Source organism: Pseudophryne corroboree, chromosome 6, assembly GCF_028390025.1.
Source record: "Pseudophryne corroboree isolate aPseCor3 chromosome 6, aPseCor3.hap2, whole genome shotgun sequence".
NCBI classification, from domain to species: domain Eukaryota; kingdom Metazoa; phylum Chordata; class Amphibia; order Anura; family Myobatrachidae; genus Pseudophryne; species Pseudophryne corroboree.
Genome location: NC_086449.1, coordinates 483,816,032 through 483,844,001, shown reverse-complemented (window position 1 = coordinate 483,844,001; position 27,970 = coordinate 483,816,032). Strand labels below are relative to the sequence as shown.

The 27,970-nt window shown below is 44.1% G+C and overlaps 1 protein-coding gene across 3 annotated transcripts in view; it reads right to left on the bottom strand.

Annotated features, from left to right (window-relative positions):
* The window catches only part of DOCK4 (dedicator of cytokinesis 4), an 803,151-nt gene that overhangs the window by 273,128 nt on the left and 502,053 nt on the right, over positions 1-27,970 (bottom strand). For all 3 annotated transcript variants that reach the window (XM_063927278.1, XM_063927279.1, XM_063927280.1), the window contains 7 exons: positions 22,909-23,071; positions 17,497-17,603; positions 8,325-8,481; positions 2,594-2,691; positions 2,418-2,501; positions 1,252-1,352; positions 1,040-1,121 (listed from right to left, as the gene is read on the bottom strand). In XM_063927278.1, coding sequence (XP_063783348.1) covers positions 1,040-1,121; positions 1,252-1,352; positions 2,418-2,501; positions 2,594-2,691; positions 8,325-8,481; positions 17,497-17,603; positions 22,909-23,071 — 792 coding nt within the window. The remainder of the gene's footprint in view (positions 1-1,039; positions 1,122-1,251; positions 1,353-2,417; positions 2,502-2,593; positions 2,692-8,324; positions 8,482-17,496; positions 17,604-22,908; positions 23,072-27,970) is intronic.

Here is a 27,970-nt window from a genome sequence, read left to right as displayed (position 1 = left end):
CAGTAACTGTGAGGTTGTGTTTGTGGAGGGACTCCAAATGATAAACCTGTTCAGTAAGAGTTCTCAATATCTGTTTCTGTTCTTTATTTCGATGTGAAGTACAGCTAATAATATTGCCAAGGAGAACAGATTCATTGGCTTCCCACACCAAGCAGAAGCACAGAGAATCCTGAACACTAAAGGAGAAGTAATCCTCCAAGGCTGCTATAAGCGTTGTTTGAAAGTGATGGATCTTTAGGATGGTTTCATTGAGGCGCCAGGTCGGTCTGGTGACAGGAGTATCTAATAAACTGGAGGTGATAATGGTGTGATCAGACCAGGTAACAGAATATTTCCGTTATTTTGTTTTAACCATCTGTGTTCAAGCATTGGTTATCGCTAACACCTGGACTGTTAAGAGTGTCTTGAGTACCGAGGTTGGGAAACCCAGGCTTAAAGAATTCATTCAGAATTGTGTTTTACTATAAATCCCATCAATCCCTCTATATTTACAACACTAGTAATCTGAACATTGGGGGTAATTCCAAGTTGATCGCAGCAGGAAATTTTTTAGCAGTTGGGCAAAACCATGTGCACTGCAGGGGGTGCAGATATTACATTTGCAGAGAGAGTTAGATTTGGGTGGGTTATATTGTTTCTGTGCAGGGTAAATACTGGCTGCTTTATTTTTACACTGCAATTTAGATTGCAGATTGAACACACCACACCCAAATCTAACACTCTCTGCACGTTATATCTGCCCTTCCTGCAGTGCACATGGTTTTGCCCAACAGCTAACAAAATTCCTGCTGCGATCAACTTGGAATTACCCCCATTGCCCAATTCTAAATGAACAAGTCACGAATAAAAATTAATAAACCACACAATGTAACAGTGTTTGAGACAAATCTAAGCTTATGATCTAAGCTACTGCAATTATTAACACAAAAAATAGGGCGATTGCCAATTACCACTACATCAAAGGGAAGCAGCATGAATCAGTGAAGGAAAGTTCAACCTGTATGTAAATGAGAGTACATCTAAATTTTCCTTTCATTACCTTTAATACCTCCTGGATATGCTCTTGTCGCTCTGCTTCAATTATTCGGTCCACATACCATTTCAGCACTTTTATGAGGTCTCTGAAAAGTCAAGAGATGATCTGAAGTTAGGTTGTGTGTACACAGAGAAACCTTGCAATATGAAAAATACTAAAAATGAAAAATGAATATTGGAACCGTTAGTAACTAATAATTTAAGATCAATCTTTACCTATAAGCAAGAGCACCCGAAAAATGTCCTTCAATGTAAGTGTCCATTACTGGTTTAAAGTGCTGAAATTTGCTGTCTTGTAATAAATTTATTATGTGGATCTGCAAATACATAACAAACAAATTTATCATTTTATAATATTATTCAGTTAACTGCAGTAGCTAACCTGCAGCTCTTTGCACTTTCCAAATTTATCGAACTGCTGACAGCTACATGGACAAGTGAGCTCTACGACTGTCGGTACAATTACATGGAGAGCTGTGGCTTGTGGCTTGTAACTGTGTCTCTCAGCTGAGAGGATGAATAGTGCCACAACCATCTCTGTAATTACTGGGTATTGGCCAAGAAAGGGAGATGTTGTGCTGGTTGCATTTAAGAACATGTTTAATCTCAGATAGGCTTGCCTATCCAAAACATAGAGCAGAGTGTGGTGTGTCCAAAATGCAGCCCTCAAGTCACCCCAAAGGTCCATGTTTTAGGTATATACATGGCTCAGCACAGACGGTTAAATTAAACTGACTGAGTTACTAATTAAGTTACCTGTGGCCTAGCGCGGATAAACTTAAAACAGGGACCATTAGGTTGCCTTGAGGACTGCATTGGAGAACCTCTGACATACTGTAGAGAGTAGGTGTTGCAGATTAGGGGTGGGTGACTAGGGGACATGTATGGTGTCCTTGTAAAGCATTAACTTGCAAGCTGCTGCCATTGTGCCCTCAATTGGTATCATAACTAAAGTCTGGGCGCCCCCAGCAAAGTGAATGACCATCTGCAAGTTGAAAAACTTATTTCCCATCTATACTACTCCCCAAAATACATGTCCTATATAATTAAACCCATTTTTGAGCTTTTTACAGAAAATCACGCAAAAAGAAACGTCTTTATTGACCAAATCATGTAAGTGAAATGCCTCCAAGTACGTGATTATTTATGGACAGAGTTGTTCCAGAGGTTCTGCATAGTCTCAACACTTACCTTCAAATATTGTTACCTAGTTTTTCATAAATAGGGGATGCAAACTTAAATCTGCGTAAACTCCCATTGACCCTGTTTACACGGATTCTCAAACTGAATAGCAAAGAGTTGAAGCAGTGGTTTCTTTAGCCACGTTAAGCAATTTTTGGCTAAATTAATCAGGTAAAGAAAAAGAAAAACAAGACACTCACCAAGCAATCAAACACCTTTGAGCTGTATTTCTGAGAACTTTCATTCAAAATGCCAAATAATGTGTCCAGAGTGTCCTGAAGAAACTGTGGAATAGATAGTTGTAGATTTAAAAATGTTCTAATGTCATATAAGAACAGCCTCAGAGAAAGCCTCAGAGGAGCATGCTGCTGCTTACCTTTACAATCTCAGAACCATCGATCTCCTTCAACTTGGACAAGCTTCCTGAAATTTTATCTGGGTGCATTCGCCATTTTAGTAGATCCAACATATCCCCTATAAAATTAAAGTAACAAGAAGACAATTCTTGCAAGTTCACACACTTCAGTAGACTATCAGATAAGATTATAAAATACATCTAAGTATACCAGTGGTTCCTAAACTGTGTGCCACAAGGATCCTGCAGGGGTGCCTCGTGTTGGTGAACCAGGACCAAATAAAATTATTTATAGTCAAAGTGATAGTCAACACTACTGCTCGTGGTTGACAATCATAAAACATGTAGACTATCAGAAGCAAAACTGTACACAACCACATAAATAAAAAATAAGGGTAAGAAGGCACAGTTAACTTAAAATCAGTGCTTGTGGCTTCCAAATATAAAATATGTGGACAAACAGAAGTAAATCTTGTCCCTCACCACACAACTAAAACTAAGGATGACATATAAATAAAAATTCTAAACTTCTCAATAAGAAACTTTTGGCCTAGGGGAGTTGTGAAAAAAATCTGGTACTCTAGGGTGCCGTGATTCAAAAAAGGTTGGGAACCACTGCATTATACATTACAAACACTATATATTAAACAGGTTATTTTGTTTTTTGTTAATGCAAACTAAATATGCAATAAGTTAATGAAACTTTATCATTTTGATTTATGACTACTGTAAAGCACATTGAATTGTTGGTTTAGTAGTTATTTATTATTTATTTGTTATAATTTAACAAATTACAGTTAAAACGAATAACACAGATGTATCCTCATACACTATTGCTGAAATCACGACATAAAGCCCTTCACGGCACGCCTGGTTCCATGCAACTCGACTTGTGCCGAATGTCTTTTTCGCCCACAAAATGAGTCTAAGTTGGAAATAGATAAAACGGCTTCACAAGACTGCAGTGATTAATTTGATATGCAACACTTGTATATATGTGTGAGACTACGGGGCAGATGTACTAAGCCTTGGAGAGCGATAAAGTGGAGAAAGATAAGATACCAGCCAATCAGTTCCTAACTGCCATATTACAGGGTGTGAAAAATGACAGGAGCTGATTGGTTGCTAGTTTATCTCTTCACTCTATTACTCTCCAAGGCTTAGTACATCTGCCCCAGAGTCTGAATCTGTATACAATGTGCTATGATGCAGCGCCGCTGCTTTTTTCTTTCATGCCAAGTTCCGTTGTGCTTCGTATACAAATTAAGACCTAGGTGTACACAGATATAAAATGTTGCATATCAAATTAATCAGTGCAGTCTCATGAAGCTGTTTTTTGCAATCGACTGCGACTAGTGTTGCTCGCACCTGATGGCGTATTGAGGCTAGGTGTATAAGGACACATCTGTAGCTCAATACACAAAAAACAAAAGTAAAGCAATGTTGCCACAATACATAAACTTTTTTCAATTTGGTACTTTCTCACACTATATAACCTTTTATATCCCCATTTAGCTTGGCCTTTATTTGCACTGCCTACAGAAACAAAATATTTATCAGTACTTAATGCATCAGTCATTCCCACATTTTTTGGTCCCATTAGAATCAGTATTTGATTCCTAATAAGCAATCAGGTGAGCCCTGGTAATAATTATACTGTAGAACAACGTCAGACTATGTTAGTCACAAAATTAGCAGCACTTATAGTGCTTTCTGCTCACTACAGATGTGCCCACTCACATCTAGCCTCACTGTACGTTAAATAGCCCTTTTAGTCACACCTTGCCATGCCATGGCTAGACTTGATGATGCCAAGCATCTTTTTGTGTGACTTTTTCCATTAAAATGCAAAGTGATGCTAATAGGACACACAAGCTGATTAAAATGATATGCGCAAAGCCTATATTCTGTGTGTGACTGCTCCTGTAGCTGCATACGAAATGGTACGCTACAGGTTTTCATATGCAGATACAGCTGCAGTAGTACACAGAATATAGGCATGTAGCATATCATTTTAATCAGCAGAGTCTGCTTGTGCATCCTATTCACATAGTGATGTGAATAAGACACATTTTCGGCAAATAAGAAGCATGCTGCTAATAACGTTGCACGGGCCTGTCAGATCACTCAAGCCAGGCATCTCCCGCTGTGTGACATATTGAGGCAAGATGTATGCGGACACATCTGTATTACCATAGTATGGTTGCACAACTAACTACTGTATAGATGGAGTTCAAAATTAGGCTATTACTTTGTTTAAAGTACAGTTGTAATACTGTAGATGAAAGTACATCATTAATCTATATACTGTATTATCTTAAGACAAAAACATTTTGTGGTCCAGTGTAAAATCAATAAGACAAATAAATTAGAGGTGACAAATTTACTATCTGACCTATGAAAAATTATATATAATCAATACAGCTGAAATAAAAAAACTTCCATTTTACATAATTAGATGTGCTTCAGAATTCTCAATCAAGTTCACATTCTCTAGTTCAAAGTGGAGCTAACGAGACAAATTACCAATTTTACACACAGACTGTTTTATTGTTTGAATTTTTATTTTATTTTTTTCACCAAGAGATATGATTTTGGAATGTTTGGGCTACTCATGCTTGAAAACCCAGCTATGATCTAGAAGGATGAAAAGGCATTGTTACACTTGATTGGAGTTGCCAGAAAGCATCCATAATTCCCATTCCATTTAGATTAGTATATTTTGTTGAATCTGACAGTTTTACAATAATATCTAAGACTGAGCTATGTAAAGGTCTATAGAACATGTGCCAAACGAAAAAACATTAATATTGAAAAGATTACTCTATCATGAATCTGTTTTCAATCATGCTGCCGCGACTCCGGCCACTGAGCTGACCACAGTACCGTGAGCTCCCCAGAGAATCCCGGTTCTGCCTGCTACCGCCTCCCAAGATGTGCACCCTGGCCGCAACACCCGTGGAGACCACAACCTCCCCTGTCTGCTGCCGGAGTCTACAGAGGAGCTTGCATTCGTGGCGATGGACATCTACACCTACAGCCACTTCCTCAAGTGCAGACCTTCCCCTCCAGGTGAGCTGGGAGCCATAGGAGGAGAGCGCAGGGACCAGTTTGTGTTCGTCATCCTACCGCCCACACTTTGCCCTGTTGCTAAGGGGCCACTAGCTTGCTGCCACTACTCTGCTCCTGGGCCATTTCATCTGCATTAGTTGGTTTTGCCATGTAAATGACTGTTGCTTTAAAAATATGGGCAAGTCCCGCACCTCTGGCAACTCGCACTCTATGACATTTATCCTATGGTCTGGCATGTTACTTTGTGCCAATGTTCGGTATGCAATTTGCAACATTGTTCTTTTTAACAAAAACACTTTCATTTCTTCCTGTTGTATTTTTGCTTGCTCTGGCTCTTGGGTCCCTGTATGGCTAACCTCCCACAGTGTAACCTTTGTAGTGCGCCCAACATGGCTGCTTCACCTGGTATGCTCCTAGACGGGATGAAAAATACATGTAACTTACTGCTGGGATCCTACGCCTATCGTTAAGATCCTGCAATACCGATTTTGTGTCATCTCTTCTGGGCGTAATCCTATTCCACCCTGGGTAATCCTACATAGTGAACTCAACATGGCTGCCTCACATGGTACTGTACCTTTCATGGGTGGAATACATAACCTATAGAAGGTATTACCCACAATGTCTGCACCACCTTGCCAGTATGCTTACTAGACTCTCCAGGTTTTCTTTTCTTTCTTTTTAGTTTCTGCGTGGTTTGTCTATTGCTGTATTAGTTAAATCATTTGTACTACACTACGTAGACAAAAGTGATTGGAAACGGACAGCAAATAAAGCAACAAAATTTTATGGACATCAGTACTTTGTAGGTCCACCACGTGCAGTGATTACTGCAGACACCCTTCCTGGACAACAGCCGGCGGTATGTTTTGCCATTTTGCCTTAAGTACAGTGACCAACTGTGACATTGAAGGTCAATTCAGCCTAAAACGCATCCGTAGCTCCAGTTCGTCCCAGAGGTTCTCAATGGGTTAAGTTCTGTCCAGTCCATGCGGGTTACTGAATTTTCTATATACCAGTCCAGCATCGCCCTTGAAACATGGCATCACGCAACCTACAATGGTTCCCTTTTCAAACTCTGTTAGCTCCTTCCAGCAAGCCAGTTCATTAACAAATGATCTAATCATTACTCCTCTACCCATTTTATACCTTCAAGAACATGTTTCTGCTGCAGGAGTGCTTGCGCGGGGGTGAGGAGCCCAATCACTTTTGTCTGCAAAGTGAATGTGTTTTATTTTTGATGCTTGTAAAGCGCCTTGAGTTCTAAGGGAGAAAGAGCTATACAATAAAATTGTTATTTTTATTATTATAGTATTTATCTAATTAGTATACACAATAGGGTCAGATTCAGAAGGAAGGAGCGAATTTGGGAGGTGGGCATAAGGAGTAATTTTTTCCTGGAACAAACCAGGCAATACAAGATATACATATGCATTTACTGTTTTTGCATGGAGGGAAATATGTGCTGTACCGAAGAAATACTGGACAGCTTTGTTTTTACACAGCGATTTAGATTGAAGCTATGAGGCTCCCTTTCCGAATCCTACTGTAAGTGGTAGATTTTCTAAAGTTCTGAATATATGAAAAGTACTGATATCACCCATAACAACCATATTTCATCTGCAGTCTAGAAAATGACAGACAGAGTCTAACTGGTTGCAATAAGAAACATTTCCACTTGGATGTTTTAGAAGCTTGTGTAAATCTACCACTAAGACGGTATCCTATTAGACGGGCTATCCAATTATAGCCTATTTTTTTTCCATTTAAAAAAAATCACCCTTTTCTGCACGAAAACATATAAAGCCTGCAAAAAGCCACGGACCTGTGTGTTTTTGCGGCGTTGATCATGGAAAAAATGGTTACTTATCAGCAGGGCTTAAAGTGGTCCTGGAGAGGTGGTGGAACTTATTTCCCTTGCCACCTACTTTGATATGGGGGGAGCGGCACAGCGTGGCAGCAACAGCAGCACTGTAGTGACTTCCACCAGCGCAGGCACCATAGCATGGGGAGGAGGCCAGGGCCAGTCTAAGTTACTGCAGCAAGATTGAAACTGAAACTGGAAGAGGTGGGCTGACGGACTCCAAATAAAACGGACGAACACAGTTCTGCCCCGTTATGGCCCACTTTAACCCCTGCTTATCAGTGATTTGGTCAGGCAGCCAAAACAAAAAACCTGAAAAATGCCAGCATCGGGGTTAATAGATAGCCCAGGATGAGTCAATTAGGCTAAATGAAAACCGCCCTATATCTCTCTGCACATTTTACATTTGCCTCACCTGCAGTTCAATATGGTTTTGACAAAGTGAGAATTTCTTCTTTTTTTTTAATCAGGACCACAGTATCTGTGCTTGAGACACACTGTTGCTGTTTAGATAATTATGGCAGAAATATGATTGAACATGAACATTTCGAACACACTGCGTATTAACGCATGTCATGTGGCACACTACTATCTTTATTTTTACATTGAGCTGGCTGAAGTACCTGTCAATGTCATAAACTTCAGTTTGTGTCTAACAAAGCTGGAAAAGAATAAAACACAGAGCCATAGAATTAAACTGATTGTACTGTCATTCTAGCAGAACCAATGAAGCCTTGATCAAGAAACTACAAAGCTACATGAAAGAAAGACAGCATCATTAATATTTGATAAAACTTTTTTTTTTCAAATCCATACCATTTTGTGTTAGTTTTGTTGAACAAAGAAATGAGGTTATCCAAAACGACTCTTTTGTATTTTTAACAGCTTGATTATTATTTCCATGTTGATTTCCTTTCAAAAATGGAAGTTTGAGGTATCGGCAGGAGTCTTGGAAAACGGTGTTCTCTTCACACTGCAACAACAAAGTACAATTGTAGTCTCTATAACATTTAAAGCATGGCAATCTTAAAGACATGTAACATACTGTGTATCCTCTTCAACATGATCAAGCTTAGAAAAAAAACTAACATTTAAATCCTTTTCGTCCTACAGAACAAAACTGAGCAAACCTGCTGCACACTGAATTGTGACTGTATATAGAAGGAGACTTGTAATTAAAAGTTTCTGTAGGTGATCTAACTGACTAACTGAACTCAGTTCTTCCCACTGTCATATGGTTCTTGCCTGTGACTACAATTAGACTTCAGTATGGTGGGCAACAAACTAAAAAGCAAATGTTTTTTTTAGCTTACTAACCAAAATCTATTAAGACAGCAATATTTAAGTCAGATAGGTTTATTTATGTAAAAGTATACAATTTCACAGAATCAATGGAATTTCAGCAAGATTGCCACTAAACTTAAAGCAGCAATAATTTATAAGACTGACTCAGCCATATAACTGATTGCCACTTTAAATGTAGCCGAAATCCTGGCAGTTCTGTGAAATTGCAGCCTAAGCGTTATAATTCATTGCTGCTTTAAATGTAGTGGCAATCGCGTTCAAATCACACCTTTTCAGTGAAAGCAGAACCTATTCCATAACTTCCTGAGTTTTGTTTTCATCAATTGTCGCTAGTGGACCAACAATGAATGGCATGGTAGCCCGTTTGTCTCAAAGTCTATAACTTGTTTCTAACCATGAAATGCTAACCAATGAAAGCAGGAAGAATAGCTTGAAAGTGTAAGTAATGAAAGCTTCTGTGTTCTATTGTTACATGACTCCTATTTTATTAAATGTTATTGGGGCTGTGGAGTCGGTAGAAATTTACAGATTCTGGCTTATAATATTACAGTATATACTATAAATATAAGCAATCATATCGACACGTGTACAAGGGTGTTGGTAGTGGTGCAGGGGATAGGCAGGGTACTACTGATGGATATATGTCGTGCAAATTGCACTTATTGAAGAAACCTTGCTCGCACTGTAAGAACTGCCAGCAAAGTGTGCAAGTGCATTTGTTTTGCTTGCAGTGAAAATACTGCATGCACTTATCGGTCTGCTTTATTTTTACATTGCAATTTAGAGTCAGGCTAGTCTGTGCCTCTATAACAACTTTATATTGTGCATTTACAATGTACCCCTGCAACACAGAATGGTTTTTCCAGTTGCAAACTGCACCCAACTTGCCTCAACTCTAAATCAGTTCCAATGTTGTAACAGATGAGGATTTAGCAATATTGCGCATTACTTACAGGAGAATACATGGCAGTGAAATCATGATTTTACTACAGTAATTTTCTAACTAATATACTCTACATTAATATATATTTGCCATGCACGTAGGAGTCAGACAGTAGTAAAATAGAGGACTAATTGTAGGTTTGGTATACCGACTTCACAGCCTTAAATCTTGTCCGTGTGTTTCGCCACAGACCTAGAAACATACAATTTGACATCTAGTCTGTTCCTTTGTTAACAATAATGTTACCTCAAACCCTATTGCACACTTATTTCTTTGTAAGGATATCCTTATGCCTATTCCCAAGCATGTTTAAATTGCTCTACCGTCTTAGCCTTTACCACATCTGATGGGTGACGATTTCACTTATCCACTACCCTTTCTGTGAAGTAATTTTACTTGAAATTTCCTCTGAACCTGCCTCCAGGGGTGGATTGGCCATAGGACCTGCAAGGAAGTTTGTCAGTGGGCTGATGTGTATGTGGGGTCTGTTTTGTTTGTTGACACGTGAGGGGTGGTGCTGCCGCCATGGTTACACATTATACCTCTGGTGCTGACCATGTGAGGCCACTCCTACAAATTTTTCTAGGACCACTTTTAGTTCCCAATCTGCCCCTGCCCGATTTTGAAAGAAAGTGCAATGTTAGCACTACATAAGTATTAATAAATAAATTAATAAATATATAGATGTTACAGCCAAGAAGCAGTGGAAATATATAATATTTTTTTCCTGTGTGGGCCAATCTGTTTTAATAAGAATTTACTTACCGATAATTCTATTTCTCGGAGTCCGTAGTGGATGCTGGGGTTCCTGAAAGGACCATGGGGAATAGCGGCTCCGCAGGAGACAGGGCACAAAGGTAAAGCTTTACGATCAGGTGGTGTGCACTGGCTCCTCCCCCTATGACCCTCCTCCAAGCCTCAGTTAGGTACTGTGCCCGGACGAGCGTACACAATAAGGAAGGATTTATGAATCCCGGGTAAGACTCATACCAGCCACACCAATCACACCGTACAACCTGTGATATAAACCCAGTTAACAGTATGATAACAGAAGAGCCTCTAAAAGATGGCTCCCTACAACAATAACCCGAATTAGTTAACAATAACTATGTACAATTATTGCAGATAATCCGCACTTGGGATGGGCGCCCAGCATCCACTACGGACTCCGAGAAATAGAATTATCGGTAAGTAAATTCTTATTTTCTCTATCGTCCTAGTGGATGCTGGGGTTCCTGAAAGGACCATGGGGATTATACCAAAGCTCCCAAACGGGCGGGAGAGTGCGGATGACTCTGCAGCACCGAATGAGAGAACTCCAGGTCCTCCTTAGCCAGAGTATCAAATTTGTAAAATTTTACAAACGTGTTCTCCCCTGACCACGTAGCTGCTCGGCAAAGTTGTAATGCCGAGACCCCTCGGGCAGCCGCCCAAGATGAGCCCACCTTCCTTGTGGAGTGGGCCTTTACAGATTTAGGCTGTGGCAGGCCTGCCACAGAATGTGCAAGTTGGATTGTGCTACAGATCCAACGAGCAATTGTCTGCTTAGACGCAGGAGCACCCATCTTGTTGGGTGCATACAATATAAACAACGAGTCAGATTTTCTGACTCCAGCTGTCCTTGCAATATATATTTTCAATGCTCTGACAACATCCAGTAACTTGGAGTCCTCCAAGTCACTTGTAGCCGCAGGCACTACAATAGGCTGGTTCAGATGAAATGCTGACACCACCTTAGGGAGAAAATGCGGACGAGTCCGCAGTTCTGCCCTGTCCGAATGGAAAATCAGATATGGGCTTTTGTAAGATAAAGCTGCCAGTTCTGACACTCTCCTGGCCGAAGCCAGGGCTAGTAGCATGGTCACTTTCCATGTGAGATATTTCAAATCCACATTATTTAGTGGTTCAAACCAATGAGATTTGAGAAAGTCCAAAACAACATTGAGATCCCACGGTGCCACTGGGGGCACCACAGGAGGCTGTATATGCAGCACTCCCTTAACAAAAGTCTGGACTTCAGGAACTGAAGCCAATTCTTTCTGGAAGAAAATCGACAGGGCCGAAATTTGAACCTTAATAGATCCCAATTTGAGACCCATAGACAATCCTGATTGCAGGAAATGTAGGAATCGACCCAGTTGAAATTCCTCCGTCGGAGCACTCCGATCCTCGCACCACGCAACATATTTTCGCCAAATGCGGTGATAATGTTGCGCGGTTACTTCCTTCCGTGCTTTAATCAAAGTAGGAATGACTTCTTCCGGCATGCCTTTTTCCTTTAGGATCCGGCGTTCAACCGCCATGCCGTCAAACGCAGCCGCGGTAAGTCTTGAAACAGACAGGGACCCTGCTGAAGCAAGTCCCTTCTCAGAGGTAGAGGCCACGGATCTTCCGTGATCATCTCTTGAAGTTCCGGGTACCAAGTTCTTCTTGGCCAATCCGGAACCACTAGTATCGTTCTTACGCCTCTTTGCCGTATAATTCTCAATACTTTTGGTATGAGAGGCAGAGGAGGAAACACATATACCGACTGGTACACCCAAGGCGTTACCAGCGCGTCCACAGCTATTGCCTGCGGATCTCTTGACCTGGCGCAATACCTGTCCAGTTTTTTGTTGAGGCGAGACGCCATCATGTCCACCATTGGTCTTTCCCAACGGGTTACCAGCATGTGGAAAACTTCTGGATGAAGTCCCCACTCTCCCGGGTGAAGGTCGTGTCTGCTGAGGAAGTCTGCTTCCCAGTTGTCCACTCCCGGGATGAACACTGCTGACAGTGCTATCACATGATTTTCCGCCCAGCGAAGAATCCTTGCAGCTTCTGCCATTGCACTCCTGCTTCTTGTGCCGCCCTGTCTGTTCACATGGGCGACTGCCGTGATGTTGTCCGACTGGATCAACACCGGCTTTCCCTGAAGCAGAGGTTCTGCCTGGCTTAGAGCATTGTAGATTGCTCTTAGTTCCAGAATGTTTATGTGAAGAGACGTTTCCAGGCTCGTCCACACTCCCTGGAAGTTTCTTCCTTGTGTGACTGCTCCCCAGCCTCTCAGGCTGGCGTCCGTGGTCACCAGGATCCAATCCTGTATGCCGAATCTGCGGCCCTCCAATAGATGAGCACTCTGTAACCACCACAGAAGAGATACCCTTGTCCTTGGAGACAGGGTTATCCGCTGGTGCATCTGAAGATGCGACCCTGACCATTTGTCCAACAGATCCCTCTGGAAAATTCTTGCGTGGAATCTGCCGAATGGAATTGCTTCGTAAGAAGCCACCATTTTTCCCAGGACTCTTGTGCATTGATGTACAGACACCTTTCCTGGTTTTAGGAGGTTCCTGACAAGCTCGGATAACTCCTTGGCTTTTTCCTCCGGGAGAAAAACCTTTTTCTGAACCGTGTCCAGAATCATCCCTAGGAACAACAGACGTGTTGTCGGAATTAACTGGGATTTTGGAATATTCAGAATCCACCCGTGCTGTTTTAGCACTTCTTGAGACAGTGCTAATCCCATCTCTAGCTGTTCTCTGGACCTTGCCCTTATTAGGAGATCGTCCAAGTATGGGATAATTAATACGCCTTTTCTTCGAAGAAGAATCATCATCTCGGCCATTACCTTGGTAAAGACCCGAGGTGCCGTGGACAATCCGAACGGCAGCGTCTGAAACTGATAGTGACAGTTCTGTACGACGAACCTTAGGTACCCCTGGTGTGAGGGGTAAATTGGAACGTGGAGATACGCATCCTTGATGTCCAAGGATACCATAAAGTCCCCTTCTTCCAGGTTCGCTATCACTGCTCTGAGTGACTCCATCTTGAACTTGAACTTCTTTATGTACAGGTTCAAGGACTTCAGATTTAGAATAGGTCTTACCGAGCCATCCGGCTTCGGTACCACAATATAGAGTGGAATAATACCCCTTTCCTTGTTGTAAAAGAGGTACCTTGACTATCACCTGCTGAGAGTACAGCTTGTGAATGGCTTCCAAGACCGTCACCCTGTCGGAGGGGGACGTTGGTAAAGCAGACTTCAGGAAACGGCGAGGTGGATTCGTCTCTAGTTCTAACCTGTACCCCTGAGATATTATCTGCAGGATCCAGGGATCTACCTGCGAGTGAGCCCACTGCGCGCTGAAATTCTTGAGACGACCCCCCACCGCCCCCGAGTCCGCTTGAGAAGCCCCAGCGTCATGCTGAGGCTTTTGTAGAAGCGGGGGAGGGCTTCTGTTCCAGGGAAGGAGCTGCCTGTTGCTGTCTCTTCCCCCTTCCTCTGCCTCGTGGCAGATATGAATATCCCTTTGCTCTCTTGTTTTTAAAGGAACGAAAGGGCTGCGGTTGAAAAGTCGGTGTCTTTTTCTGTTGGGGAGTGACTTGAGGTAAAAAGGTGGATTTCCCGGCTGTAGCCGTGGCCACCAAATCCGATAGACCGACTCCAAATAACTCCTCCCCTTTATACGGCAAAACTTCCATATGCCGTTTTGAGTCCGCATCGCCTGACCACTGTCGCGTCCATAAACTTCTTCTGGCCGAAATGGACATAGCACTTACCCGTGATGCCAGTGTGCAGATATCCCTCTGTGCATCACGCATATAAAGAAACGCATCCTTTATTTGCTCTAAAGACAGTAAAACATTGTCCCTATCCAGGGTATCAATATTTTCAATCAGGGACTCTGACCAAGCTACCCCAGCACTGCACATCCAGGCTGTCGCTATAGCTGGTCGTAGTATAACACCTGTATGTGTGTATATACTTTTTGGGATATTTTCCATCCTCCTATCTGCTGGATCTTTAAGTGCGGCCGTCTCAGGAGAGGGTAACGCCACTTGTTTTGATAAGCGTGTGAGCGCCTTGTCCACCCTAGGAGGTGTTTCCCAGCGCGCCCTAACCTCTGGCGGGAAAGGGTATAAAGCCAATAACTTCTTTGAAATTAGCAGTTTTTTATCGGGGGCAACCCACGCTTCATCACACACCTCATTTAATTCATCTGATTCAGGAAAAACTATAGGTAGTTTTTTCACACCCCACATAATACCCTGTTTAGTGGTACCTGTAGTATCAGCTATATGTAACGCCTCCTTCATTGCCAAAATCATATAACGTGTGGCCCTACTGGAAAATACGGTTGATTCGTCACCGTCACCACTAGAATCAGTGCCTGTGTCTGGGTCTGTGTCGACCGACTGAGGCAAAGGGCGTTTTACAGCCCCTGACGGTGTTTGAGGCGCCTGGACAGGCACTAATTGATTGTCCGGCCGTCTCATGTCGTCAAACGACTGCTTTAGCGTGTTGACACTATCCCGTAATTCCATAAATAAAGGCATCCATTCTGGTGTCGACCCCCTAGGAGGTGACATCCCCATATTTGGCAATTGCTCCGCCTCCACACCAATATCGTCCTCATACATGTCGACACACACGTACCGACACACAGCAGACACACAGGGAATGCTCTTAACGAAGACAGGACCCCACTAGCCCTTTGGGGAGACAGAGGGAGAGTTTGCCAGCACACACCAAAAGCGCTATATATGACAGGGATAGCCTTATAATAAGTGCTCCCTGTATAGCTGCTTTAATAATATATTTTTGCCACAATTTTGCCCCCCCCTCTCTTTTTTACCCTGTTTCTGTAGTGCAGTGCAGGGGAGAGCCTGGGAGCCGTCCTGACCAGCGGAGCTGTGTAAGGAAAATGGCGCTGTGTGCTGAGGAGATAGGCCCCGCCCCTTTTTCGGCGGGCTCGTCTCCCGCTCTTTAGTGGATTCTGGCAGGGGTTAAATATCTCCATATAGCCCCCGGAGGCTATATGTGAGGTATTTTTAGCCAAATTAGGTTTTCATTTGCCTCCCAGGGCGCCCCCCTCCCAGCGCCCTGCACCCTCAGTGACTGCCGTGTGAAGTGTGCTGAGAGGAAAATGGCGCACAGCTGCAGTGCTGTGCGCTACCTTTAGAAGACTGAGGAGTCTTCTGCCGCCGATTCTGGACCTCTTCTCGTTTCAGCATCTGCAAGGGGGCCGGCGGCGAGGCTCCGGTGACCATCCAGGCTGTACCTGTGATCGTCCCTCTGGAGCTAATGTCCAGTAGCCAAGAAGCCAATCCATCCTGCACGCAGGTGAGTTCACTTCTTCTCCCCTAAGTCCCTCGTTGCAGTGATCCTGTTGCCAGCAGGACTCACTGTAAAATAAAAAACCTAAGCTAAACTTTTCTAAGCAGCTCTTTAGGAGAGCCACCTAGATTGCACCCTTCTCGGCCGGGCACAAAAATCTAACTGAGGCTTGGAGGAGGGTCATAGGGGGAGGAGCCAGTGCACACCACCTGATCGTAAAGCTTTACTTTTGTGCCCTGTCTCCTGCGGAGCCGCTATTCCCCATGGTCCTTTCAGGAACCCCAGCATCCACTAGGACGATAGAGAAATAGTTTTCTGTGGGGGCAAATGTGTTTTCTTTTTTTTCTTGTGCAATGTTTTTCATCTCTGCTTGCATCTGAGTTGCATCGCGCATGCATGCACCACAATGTTGTTTGTACAGAGTTGCAGTACAGAGTCAGACACACACACTAAGAAGCACATTAGAATTTTGGCATTCCTGGATAGTTACAAGGAGTTGGATAATCAGACGCAGATGTAACGTAGTATGGGCGTGTTGCTGAAAGGGGTTGCATATAGAGATGTTGAATTGCTCACAGTGGAGGCCATACTTAGACGGATGATCTGCACTTCAGCATAGGGCTGGTGAAGGTTTCAATAGTGCACCCATGGTGTGGGGGAGAACCTAAAGACGCACAATGCATGATTACAGCATCTATAAACACTGAAAGCGGGCATCTCATATTTAGATGAACGGATATAGACTAGGGAACTGCATTGTAGCCTCATTAACATAAAGTCACAGGCGCAACTGCAGCAAAAGATGCAAGGAAGGCTGCAACTGTGTCCAACTCATAATCAGACCCTATAAAGAGGAATCCCACCCCCTTAACAGACCCCGCGTCCATTAGAGCTGCTTCCACGACTTTCCCAGGCTGGTTTTCCATCCCATTCTGCCCCTGTCTGCCTCCCTCCAGTTTCAGTGTGTGTTCTAATGCTTCTTTTCCATTGAAGAATGTCGCCCTTCTGTACCTTGTTAAAAACCTTGACATATTTGAAAGTTTCTATCATGCCCCGAAGCCGCCCCCCCTCCCCCTTTTTTCTCCTCCACACTATACATCTTAAGATCTTTGAGTCTTTCCGGGTAAGTTTTGTGGTGTAGGCCATGAACCATTTTAGCTGCCCTTCCATGTACAGTCTCTAATGAATTACTATCCTTCTGGAGATATGGCCTCCAGAACTGAACACAGTATTCTAGGTAAGACCATACTAATTACCTAATTATAGACTGCATAATCATTAATACAGCCGATGACTCAATTTAGGAACGTTTAGCCTGGTTAGAAGGAGAAAGCGCATTTTCATGTGCTGATTTTCTGAGTTGACTTAATTATTAAATATGCTCTTTTAAAAAAAAAAAATGTCTCATAAAATGTCAAACAGAGGCACTCCATGCCCTTACACCACCAGGCAGCATTTGGAATGCTGCAATTATTAAAATAATAACACTGGTTAAAAAGCAATATACAGATTCTCCATTATCCAATCAATCTTGCAGTGACAGCACCATGTGATAGAATGCATATAGGACAGATTTAATCAGGTATAAACACTTCAGAAAATTACTTAGCATATTATTATGAAAGCATGCAGGCTGCAACCTTATGCACGACGAGTTCATGGGTGCCATCAGGAAATGTACGGCCATCTTCTTGCATGAGGGGTATGAAGGAAAAGCCAAACAATTTCTTCTCACCCTTCTCCTTTGCTAAAAAGATATAAACAATTATTGCATATGATTAGTCATATTCTAAAACAATTACTTTAAAAAAAAAAACACACATCTCTGAGGTTCTAGACTATCATAGTAACCAGTGGCGGATTTGCCGCTAGGCAACCTAAGCAGTTGCCTAGGGCCCGGCAGGTCACAAGGGGCCCGAAGCGGGCCCCCCGCTTGTGTCACTGAGACACGCTGCCACTCAGTCCGGCGGCAGCATGTCTCAGCTATCATGAGAGGAGAACGTGGGCGCGCGGCTAAGTCTGGCGGCGTGTAGGGACTTCAAACCAGCCGCTGGTTCATGAGCCAATCAGAGCTCACGGACCGGCAGCCAATCAGGAGCACTGTGGGGGCAATTGGCTGGCACTGTGGGGCATTTGTGTACCTGGCACTGTGGGGGCAATTGGCTGGCACTATGGGGCATTTGTATACCTGGCACTGTGGGGGCAATTGGCTGGCACTGTGGGGCATTTGTGTACCTGGCACTGTGGGGGCAATTGGCTGGCACTATGGGGCATTTGTATACCTGGCACTGTGGGGGCAATTGGCTGGCACTGTGGGGCATTTGTATACCTGGCACTGTGGGGGCAATTGTTTATCTGGCACTGTGGGGGCATTTGTATACCTGGCACTGTGGGGGCATTTGTATACCTGTCAGGTATACAATTGCCCCCACAGTGCCAGATCCACAATTGCCCCCACAGTGACACTGTGGGGGCATTTGTGGATCTGGCACTGTGGGGGCATTTGTGGATCTGGCACTGTGGGGGCATTTGTGGATCTGGCACTGTGGGGGCAATTGTGGATCTGGCACTGTGGGGGCAATTGTGGATCTGGCACTGTGGGGGCAATTGTGGATCTGGCACTGCACTATTGGGGGCATATGTCTGTGTATCACGTCCCATTTTAATTGGCCACACCCATTTTTTGGGCACTCTCTGTCTGATTGGTCGCTGCTTAGCCCCGCCAGGAGTGCACATAGACGTTCTCATTCTAGTGAATGGGGCGTGTGCGTGTCACGGACACGTCCGCACCCCAGACGCGGTGATAGGCCCAGGCACAGACGGAACTCCATCTGTAATGTAAGGGGGCATAAGTCAGAACGAAAATATAGTGCTATGGATTGTTTGAGGTAGGGGGGCCCCAAATCGGTATTTCGCTTAGGGCCCCATGAGGTCTAAATCCGCCTCTGATAGTAACCAGCTTTTACAGATATACAGTAAGAATATATGGAATTGCAGAGCATTAGAAACCCCAGATTTGCAAATCCTCATTATGATTTTGTTTGGGTATCAGGGAACTTCGTCAATCTGTTGTAGATGTATGGGAACCTTATGCCACAAATTAAAAAAAACTATAGGGAGACAGAAAAATGAAAGGTAACTATTTTGTAACTAGTTATGAAATTACTTTTAATAGACTGTCAGGTTCTGAGTTTGTATCGTACATGGAGCTGGGACCGCAGGATGGGACTAGCTAAAGGTGCGTACACACACTGGCTAATATATCGGACATTCTATTGAACAACCGATATATTGCGAGCCCGTCAGGCAGTGTGTACCAACGATATATCTACCAGCGTGTACCCACCTTAAGACTAGGATGAAAAACGCAAGGTGGCTGAATGACACTTCTCCTCATAAAAGTAACAAATATAGATTGTTGAGGAAAAAAAAAGAAAAAAAAAAGACTACTTCTAGGTTCAAACAGTATGCTGTCTGACAGTGATAGCAATACCTGAAACCTAGTACAAGTGAGTGCTTGGTGAGTACTCAGTAAACCAGTATTGTGAGCACACTATTTGTATGTTTGTCTGTGGAAGCAGCTGGATAACTTGAACAGTCAGTAGCAGACTCTGGAAACTGTTAGTGTGGGCGTGGAGACTGCATGCATTAGGCTTGATAGCAGACAACACACTGGTATTAGGAGACAGTGCTGATTACAGCAGGAGTACATGGTGAATTGTTGCTGAGAGTGCGTTGATGCAGACTGAACCACAGGGAAGGAGCACTCAGGAACAAATGCAGGTAAACGGTATCAGAAACTGGAGTTCTGGAATAATGTGGGTAACTGTATCGGAGGCTGGAGCTCAGAGAATTGGAATTGCTTCTATCACAGAGGACCAGGAATCCTAGGAGACTTATTGTACTAGCAAAGTACATGTGGCCAGGAGAAATTTATATAAGGAGCTAACGCTGTGAATGGTGGAATGGCTCAGCTGACCCAAGGAAAGATGGCAACACCCTTGCTGCACCAGACAGTAGCTACATGTGAATCCTGATATGATTGGCCAGCTGACCTGCACAAACACATGAGCGCATTGTCTCACCCCTCACTCTTTGCTCTTGACTTTGCCACTTACTTCACATCAAAAATTGACTTCATACATCCGGACATCAAATCCCGCCAAAAAATCAGCAACCAGCCACCTCCTATCCCCTACCACCCCTCCCCTTCCCTCTTACCAACTCGGACATCTTTCTCCCATGTATCTGGTGACGAAGCCATGGCCCTCATTCGTTCCTCATCCCCCTCCACCTCCCCACTTGACCCTATCCCCTCCCGCCTCCTCCGCTACCTCTCTCTCTCTGCCTGCTCCCATCTTGCCCACCTCTTCAATCTTTCCCTATCACCAGGCACTGTACCCTCTTCCTTCAAGCATGCACTTGTCTCCCCTTTTCTTAAAAAAACCTACCCTTGATCCACACACTCTCTCCAACTATCTACCCATCTCTCTCCTTCCTTTTAACTCCAGACTCCTTGAGCGTATTGTCTATAACCGCCTGACTGGCTTCCTTTCCTCCCACTACTTGACCCATTCCATTCTGGCTTCCGTCCTCTCCACTCCACTGAAACTGCCCTCACAAAAGTCTGCAATGACCTCCTATCTGCTAAATCCAAGGGTCACTACTCTTTGCTTATTCTCCTTGACCTCTCTGCTGCTTTTGACACTGTGGACCACCCTCTCCTTCTGCAAATCCTTCACTCCCTTGGTCTGCATGATGCTGCCCTCTCCTGTCTGTCTTCCTACCTCTCTGACCGTTCCTTCTCTGTCTCCTCTCATGGCTCCACCCCCCCCCCCCCCACACACTTCAACTAACTGTAGGTGTCCCCCAAAGCTCATTTCTTGGTCCTCTCCTTTTCTCTCTCTATACATCCTCTTTAGGAGAACTCATTAGCTCTTTTGACTTACAATATCATCTCTATGCTGATACCACTCAAATCTACCTTTCCTCCCCTGATCTCTCACCTGCTCTCCTCACTCATGTATCCAACTGTCTCTCTGCTACTGTATCTCTTCTTGGATGTCCCAGCGCTTTCTTAAACTTAACATGTCTAAGACTGAGCTGATCATCTTCCCACCCTCCCGCACAACCTCACCTCCCACAATTTCATTATCTATCGATGGCACTATTATCTCCTCTAGCCCCCAAGTGCGCTGTCTTGGACTAATCCTCGACTCCTCCCTCTCCTTCAAACCACACATTCAGCACCTATCACAAACCTGTCATTTTCATCTCAAAAATATTTCCAGGATCAGACCCTTTCTCACCCAAGATGCCACCAAGACCCTTATCCACTCACTGGCCATCCCCAGACTGGACTACTGTAATCTCCTCCTGACTGGCATCCCTAACAAATACATCTCTCCACTCCAATCTATCCTCAATGCTGCTGCCCAGATCATCTTCCTCACCAAACGCACTACATCCACCTCCCCTCTCTTACTAGCCCTTCACTGGCTCCCCTTCCCCTTCAGAATCCATTTCAAGCTTCTCAAACTCACTTACAAAGCCCTCACCCACTCCTCTCCCAGTTACATCTCTGACCTTTTCTCCCTTTACACTCCCGCCCGTACTCTTCGCTCTGCTAATGCACGCCACCTCTCCTGCCTTCTGATTACCTCCTCCCACTCCTACCTCCAAGATTTTGCAAGTGCTGCTCCCTTCTTCTGTAATTCTCTGCCTCTCCCCCTCAGACTCTCCACCTCTCTACAAAACTTCAAATGGGCTCTCAAGACACACTTCTTCACCAAACCCAGCCGTCTCTCATCCTAAACCTTCTGTGGCCCATGATCACTTTCTATCCCATCTGTGTCACCCCTGTCTGTGTGCCCCTCCCCTTAAGAATGTAAGCTCTCATGAGCAGGGTCCTCTTGCTTCAGGTGCTTTTACATCTCTTACTTAAATTATCAATTTTTCAATACTCCCTTTGATGGCACCAAATCCTTTGGTTTTCTGCCACCCTGATACTTATTTCAGTGCTGTTTACTGATGCAGCTATGTTTATATACTCTGTACTTGTGCTATATTGTATTGAACTGTAAGTCACTGTCTTCATGTTTTGTTTATTTGTTATCCCTGTAATTGTTAACCCTGTAATTGGGCCCTGCGGATCCCATGTGGCGCCATATAAAGAAAGGATGATAATAATGATAACTGGAAGTGCTAGGTAGGGTAAGCAGGTTTACGTACCAGTTGTGTGGCACTGGCCTCGGACTATACTGTATATGAAATATGTGATTGAGTATTTCAGTGGTGAGTAAATGGTGTGTCATGAGCAGGGTTTGCATGTGTTAATGGGTACAAATAGTATACAATATATATTGACTCATGTTGGTGTTTCAACTGTTACGGTTTGTCAACATAAGATAAAGTTTGGGACATTAGAATGGGCTAGTCCATTAGCATCTGAAACACTGCTGGGTTGGCTGCTTTAGGCAGCATGTAGCTGTTGGTATTCTGCAGTGCTATAGTTAAAGAACATACCAGTCAAAATAAAAAAAGCACTGTTGTCAGTTAGTATTGTATACAAAGCCAGACTGGCAAGCCTGACATTTGCTAGAATGCCTGCTGTGCTTAACAGAATAAATGGTCTGTGCGGTCAATCTTTTGTTGAAATGACTCACTCCTCAGCCTTAGTCAGTATAATAGCCTCACACTGAGGCCACTTTGGGATCTGTGCTTGTCCACCTACTGCTCTTATTAGCCTTTAACATCTTTAATTATGTTTTAACAACCTGTATAAAAATAATTAAATAAAAACAAGAAAATACCCCCTAATAAAAGTCAGCTCACTTGTCCTTTAACGTTGCATGAATTGGAGAAACATAAGAAAGTAATATAGTATAAAATTCCATGATAGATCAGTTATCTGTAGAGCAAATATTAATGTTTAAAAACAAATAAAATCTACTGCACAATATTCTAATGGCATATGTTTACGTAGAATAGTATACTCTCCTACCTCGGATTACACCTAGCTATATAACATTTCATAAATTAGTAAGTCTTACTGGAACAGTGGCGGAATTCAAATCGGATATGTGCTCCTCTAAATTTATCCACGGGTATAGGAAGCTTTAGTAATTCGGCCCACCTGGGACTGTTGTTGTGATATAACACAAATGAATGATACTCATGAGCGGTTGGTTCTCCTGAACCAAAAGATATATAATCCTAAAGACAAAAAAAATTATATAACTGGTTCTGAAATCAATAACTATGTTAACACAAAAATTCTGTTTGTGACCACGGCTGTATCTGCGTACAGAATACTACATATGTAGCGTAGCATTTTCGTAAGTAGATACAGGTGAGGTCGCACACAGCATATCATTTTAATCAGCAAAAGCCGCTTGTGCATCGTTTTGCACAATCGGTGCAATTTAACGGAGAAGTCATACAAAAAGACGCATGACGCTACCAAGTCATGGCATGACTATAGGGGATGTTTAATGTGCAGGGAGGCTACTTGTTGGTGGACATATCGGCACCTTGATTGATGGCGGCACTCAGATTCCACAGCGGATGGATAAACAATCCATCTTTCATTAGGGGTGTATGCCACTGACACATTGGAGTGGAATATGGTTGGATTGCTTAAATATAGGAAAAAGGGTGCAGGTGCACCATACACCATTACAATTATAACAACCATAATATTCAAGGTTCTTGGCATATATTGGCCAGTATATGTGCCTGCCCACCTACTTCACGGTGACCTCGTCAGTCAGGTCCCTAACACTATAGGGCTTCTCCTCTGGGGTGTAGGTGTCAGAGGGGTATATTCAATTAGGATCGAAAACTGCCATCTGTCAAAAAGACGTCAGTTTTCGACTTTTTAAGGTCGAATAGTGATACGACCTATTCAATCCCTACAGTTTTTATTCGACAAGTCATGGAATTCGACTTGTCGAATAGTATGTGAATCGGCGATATAGCTGCCGATTCACGTACTTTTTAGTGAAACGGGACCAAATTTGACAGGATTTGGGGGGGAGACAGCCGTGGGCATACAGGGGAGAGCGCTACAGCACAGCGCTGCAGAAGTATGTCTCACAGCCGCGCCGCTCACGGCAGCGTCCGCCCGTCTCCAGCAAGTGAAGTCACGCTTGCTGGAGCCGGGTGGACACTGCCGTGAGGTCTGGCGGCTGTGAGACATCCTTCTGCAGCGCTGCTCTCCTCCGTCTGCCCACGGCTGTCCCCGCTGGTCTCCCCCCTCTCCAGTCCCTCATCTCAATTCAACTTTTTAAAAGTCGAATTGAGTTGAGATTGAATAGGGGTTGTCGGATCCATTCCGACAAATGCATGTCGGAATAGATTCGACCCTAACTGAATGTACCCCAGAATGTTAGAAAGTGAGGTTTGCTGATCAGTGTTAAGGTGTGTACACACGGTGAGATAAATCTGTAAGATTTTGACTATATAGTCAAAATCTTAGGAAAAGTTAGAGCATATCTCAAGGTGTTAGGCAGCTTGCGATACAGATTCGATCCCGATGCGCGCTCCCGTGGGGTTGGAATCGTAAGGCTAGATAGACTGTGCAGGCAAGTCAATCTTGACTATCTAGTGTACTATCTAGTACAAAGTACAGTATAGTCAGAATTGGCAAAATCGTACATAGACAAAATCTCAAGCACAGATAGTCAAAATCTGTACTATCTGTGCTATCTGTGCTCTGGGGGAGTTCAAGGGAAATCTCATACTCAAAATCGAACATAGCAGGGATCTTACCGTGTGTACACACCTTTACAAGTGTGAAAGATATGTGAAAAATGCAACATAAATATAAAGCAAACACAAGGTGATATAGGTGTTAAAAATTTTTTTACGGTGGTGATGCTCCAAAGTGTTATAACCAAAACAATCCAGGGAGCTCCACCCCCCAAAAGTTCACCCCAAAGCTGGCTTTGTATATAACTGAAAGGATCTTAACTATGCCTTTTGTGCTGGTTCCCTGTTTAAAAGCCTGAAAGGCAGTGGGTGGGGTGCTAATCCAGAAATGAGACTTTCCCAAGTCCTCAGGTGTGTATACACACACATAAAATAGATTATATTGTGGAGAGGGAGCCTAGACTGCACACGCTGCTTATTATAATAGGATGTGCTACCTTGCTGGGACTTAGTACGACAATATAGGAAAAAGGGTGCAGGTGCACCATACACCATACCTCCCAACATGACCCTCTCCAGGAGGGAAAGAATGCTCTGCTCCTGGACTTCCCTCTTAATTTATGATTGCCATCAGGGCCGGTTCTAGCCCTTTTGGCTCCCCGGGCGGTAAATAGGGGCGTGGCTTCATACAGGGGGCGTGGTCAGTTACGCCCCCTGTAGATTTGTGCCCCCATTTGTGCCCCATGTAGAGTAGCGCTGCTTACACACACAAAAAAAATAATACTTACAATCCTCGCTCCTGATTCCCAACCGCTGAAGACCTCCGCCGGCGCCACTCATCTCCTCGGATCTATGGGAGAGACGTAATGACGTCTCTCCCATAGCACAGCATAGACAGACTGTCAGTCCCACAATGCAGTGCAGTGCGCGAACACAGCAAAGGACCTCTCCACGAAGGGAAACTAGACGCGTAGCGTCTAGTTCCCTTCACGGTGGGGGACCAGCGGGGGGCACAGCAGCGGATCTTGCCATGGTGCGACGCCCTCCGGAAGGCGGCGCCCCGGGCAAAAGTCCTGCTTGCCCGTGGCAAAATCAGCTACTGATTGCCATCACATGTGATGAAACACCTTTCTTATCCATTAACCTGTTCAAAACAGGTGCTGGCAATCATAAATTAAAGAAAAGTCCAGAAACAGAGCATTTTGTCCCTCCTGGAGAGGGTCATGTTGGAAGGTATGATACACCATTAAAATTATAACAACGATAACATTCGAGGTTCTTGGCATATATTGGCTAGTATATGAGCCTGCCCACCTACTTCACGGTGACCTCGTCGGACAGGTCCCTAACAGAAATGAGGACGCCCTCATTTCTGGATTAGCACCCCACCCACTGCCTCTCAGGCTTTTAAATAGGGAACCAGCACATGCTGACTGCGCAAAAGGCATAGGTAAGATCCTTTCAATTATTTACAAAGTCAGTTTGGTGATGAACTTTTGGGGCGTGGAGCTCCCTGGATTGCTCTGACTGTACCACTTTGGGGCATCACCACCTTACATTTATTTTTAATACCTATGGGGTATATTCAATTGCAGTCGAATTGCCGCAATTGTCAAAAAACGGGTCATTTTCGACACAAAAAACCTGTCGAATTGGATTCGACAATTCAATACAGTACTTTTTGACAAAAAAACTGCCGTTTCATTTTCAACTTTTTTCATCGACATTTTTTCAATTCGACATGTCTGCAATGTTAAAAATGCGGCTTTTCGACAAAAGTATATTCAATTTAAGAATGTCGTGATCTAATAAATTTTTTTAAAAACATGTTTTTTTGGGTGATTTTTTGATTACTAGTAGCATATCTATTTATATTTGAAGGGATTATCTACTTGGTTTGTCTATTTATGAGCCAAAAGTATTATTTAATAGATTTTTTAAAAGAATATTTTTTTTTTACTGACTACAATAATATGGAGAGATCAGTGCATGTTTTTCAGTTGGAAGGGGTGTGAAATGGTTAAAAATCCTGAAAAAAATTGCGTGGGGTCCCCCCTCCTAAGCATAACCAGCCTCGGGCTCTTTGAGCCGGTCCTGGTTGTAAAAATACGGGGGGGGGGGGGGGGGAATGTCAGGGGTTCCCCTGTATTTTAACAACCAGAACCGGGCTCTGTGCCTGGTCCTGGTGCAAAAAATACGGGGGACAAAAGATGTAGGGGTCCCCCGTATTTTTAACACCAGCACCGGGCTCCACTAGCCAGAGAGATAATGCCACAGCCGGGGGACACTTTTATAACGGTCCCTGCGGCCGTGGCATTAAATCCCCAAATAGTTACCCCTGGCCGGGGTACCCTGGAGGAGTGGGGACCCCTTAAATCAAGGGGTCCCCCCTCCAGCCACCCAAGGGCCAGGGTGAAGCCCGAGGCTGCCCCCCCCATCCAAGGGCGGCGGATGGGGGGCTGATAGCCTTTTGTGACAAAAAAAGAATATTGTTTTTTGTAGCAGAACTACAAGTCCCAGCAAGCCTTCCCCGCAAGCTGGTACTTGGAGAACCACAAGTACCAGCATGAAGGGGGGGGGACGGGCCCGCTGGTACCTGTAGTTCTACTACAAAAAAAATACCCAAATAAAAACAAGACACACACACCGTGAAAGTATAACTTTATTACATACATGCACACCAACATACATACATACATACATACTTACCTATGTTGACACGAAGCAGTCGGTCCCCTTCTCCACGTAGAAACCACGGGGTACCTGTAAATAAAATTATACTCACAACAATCCAGTGTAGATCGGTCCTCTTCTGTTTTTAATCCATGTACTTGGCAAAATAAAAAAATGAAAAACCCGGACCACGCACTGAAAGGGGTCCCATGTTTACACATGGGACCCCTTTCCCCAACTGGCGGGACCCCCGTGACTACTGTCAAAGAGGGTCCCTTCAGCCAATCAGGGAGCACCACGTCATGGCACTCTCCTGATTGGCTGTGCGCGTCTGAACTGTCAGTCAGGCTGCGCACTCGAGATAAAGGCGCTCCATTGTATCCAATGGTGGGAACTTTGCGGTCTGCGTTAGACCGCGAGGTTAAGTGGGGGCAACCACAAGAGTGACCACAGTTAACCTCGCAGTCTACCGCAGACCGCAAAGTTTCCACCATTGGATACAATGGAGCGCCTATGCACTACATTGTATCTCGAGTGCGCCGCCTGACTGACAGTTCAGACGCGCACAGCCAATCAGGAGAGTGCCATGACGTGGTGCTCCCTGATTGGCTGAAGGGACCCTCTTTGACAGCAGTCACGGGGGGTCCCACCAGTCGGGGGAAAGGGGTCCCATGTGTAAACATGGGACCCCTTTCAGTGTGTGGTCCGGGTTTTTCGTTTTTTCATTTTGCCAAGTACGTGGATTACAAACAGAAGAGGACCGATCTACACTGGATTGTTAAGAGTATA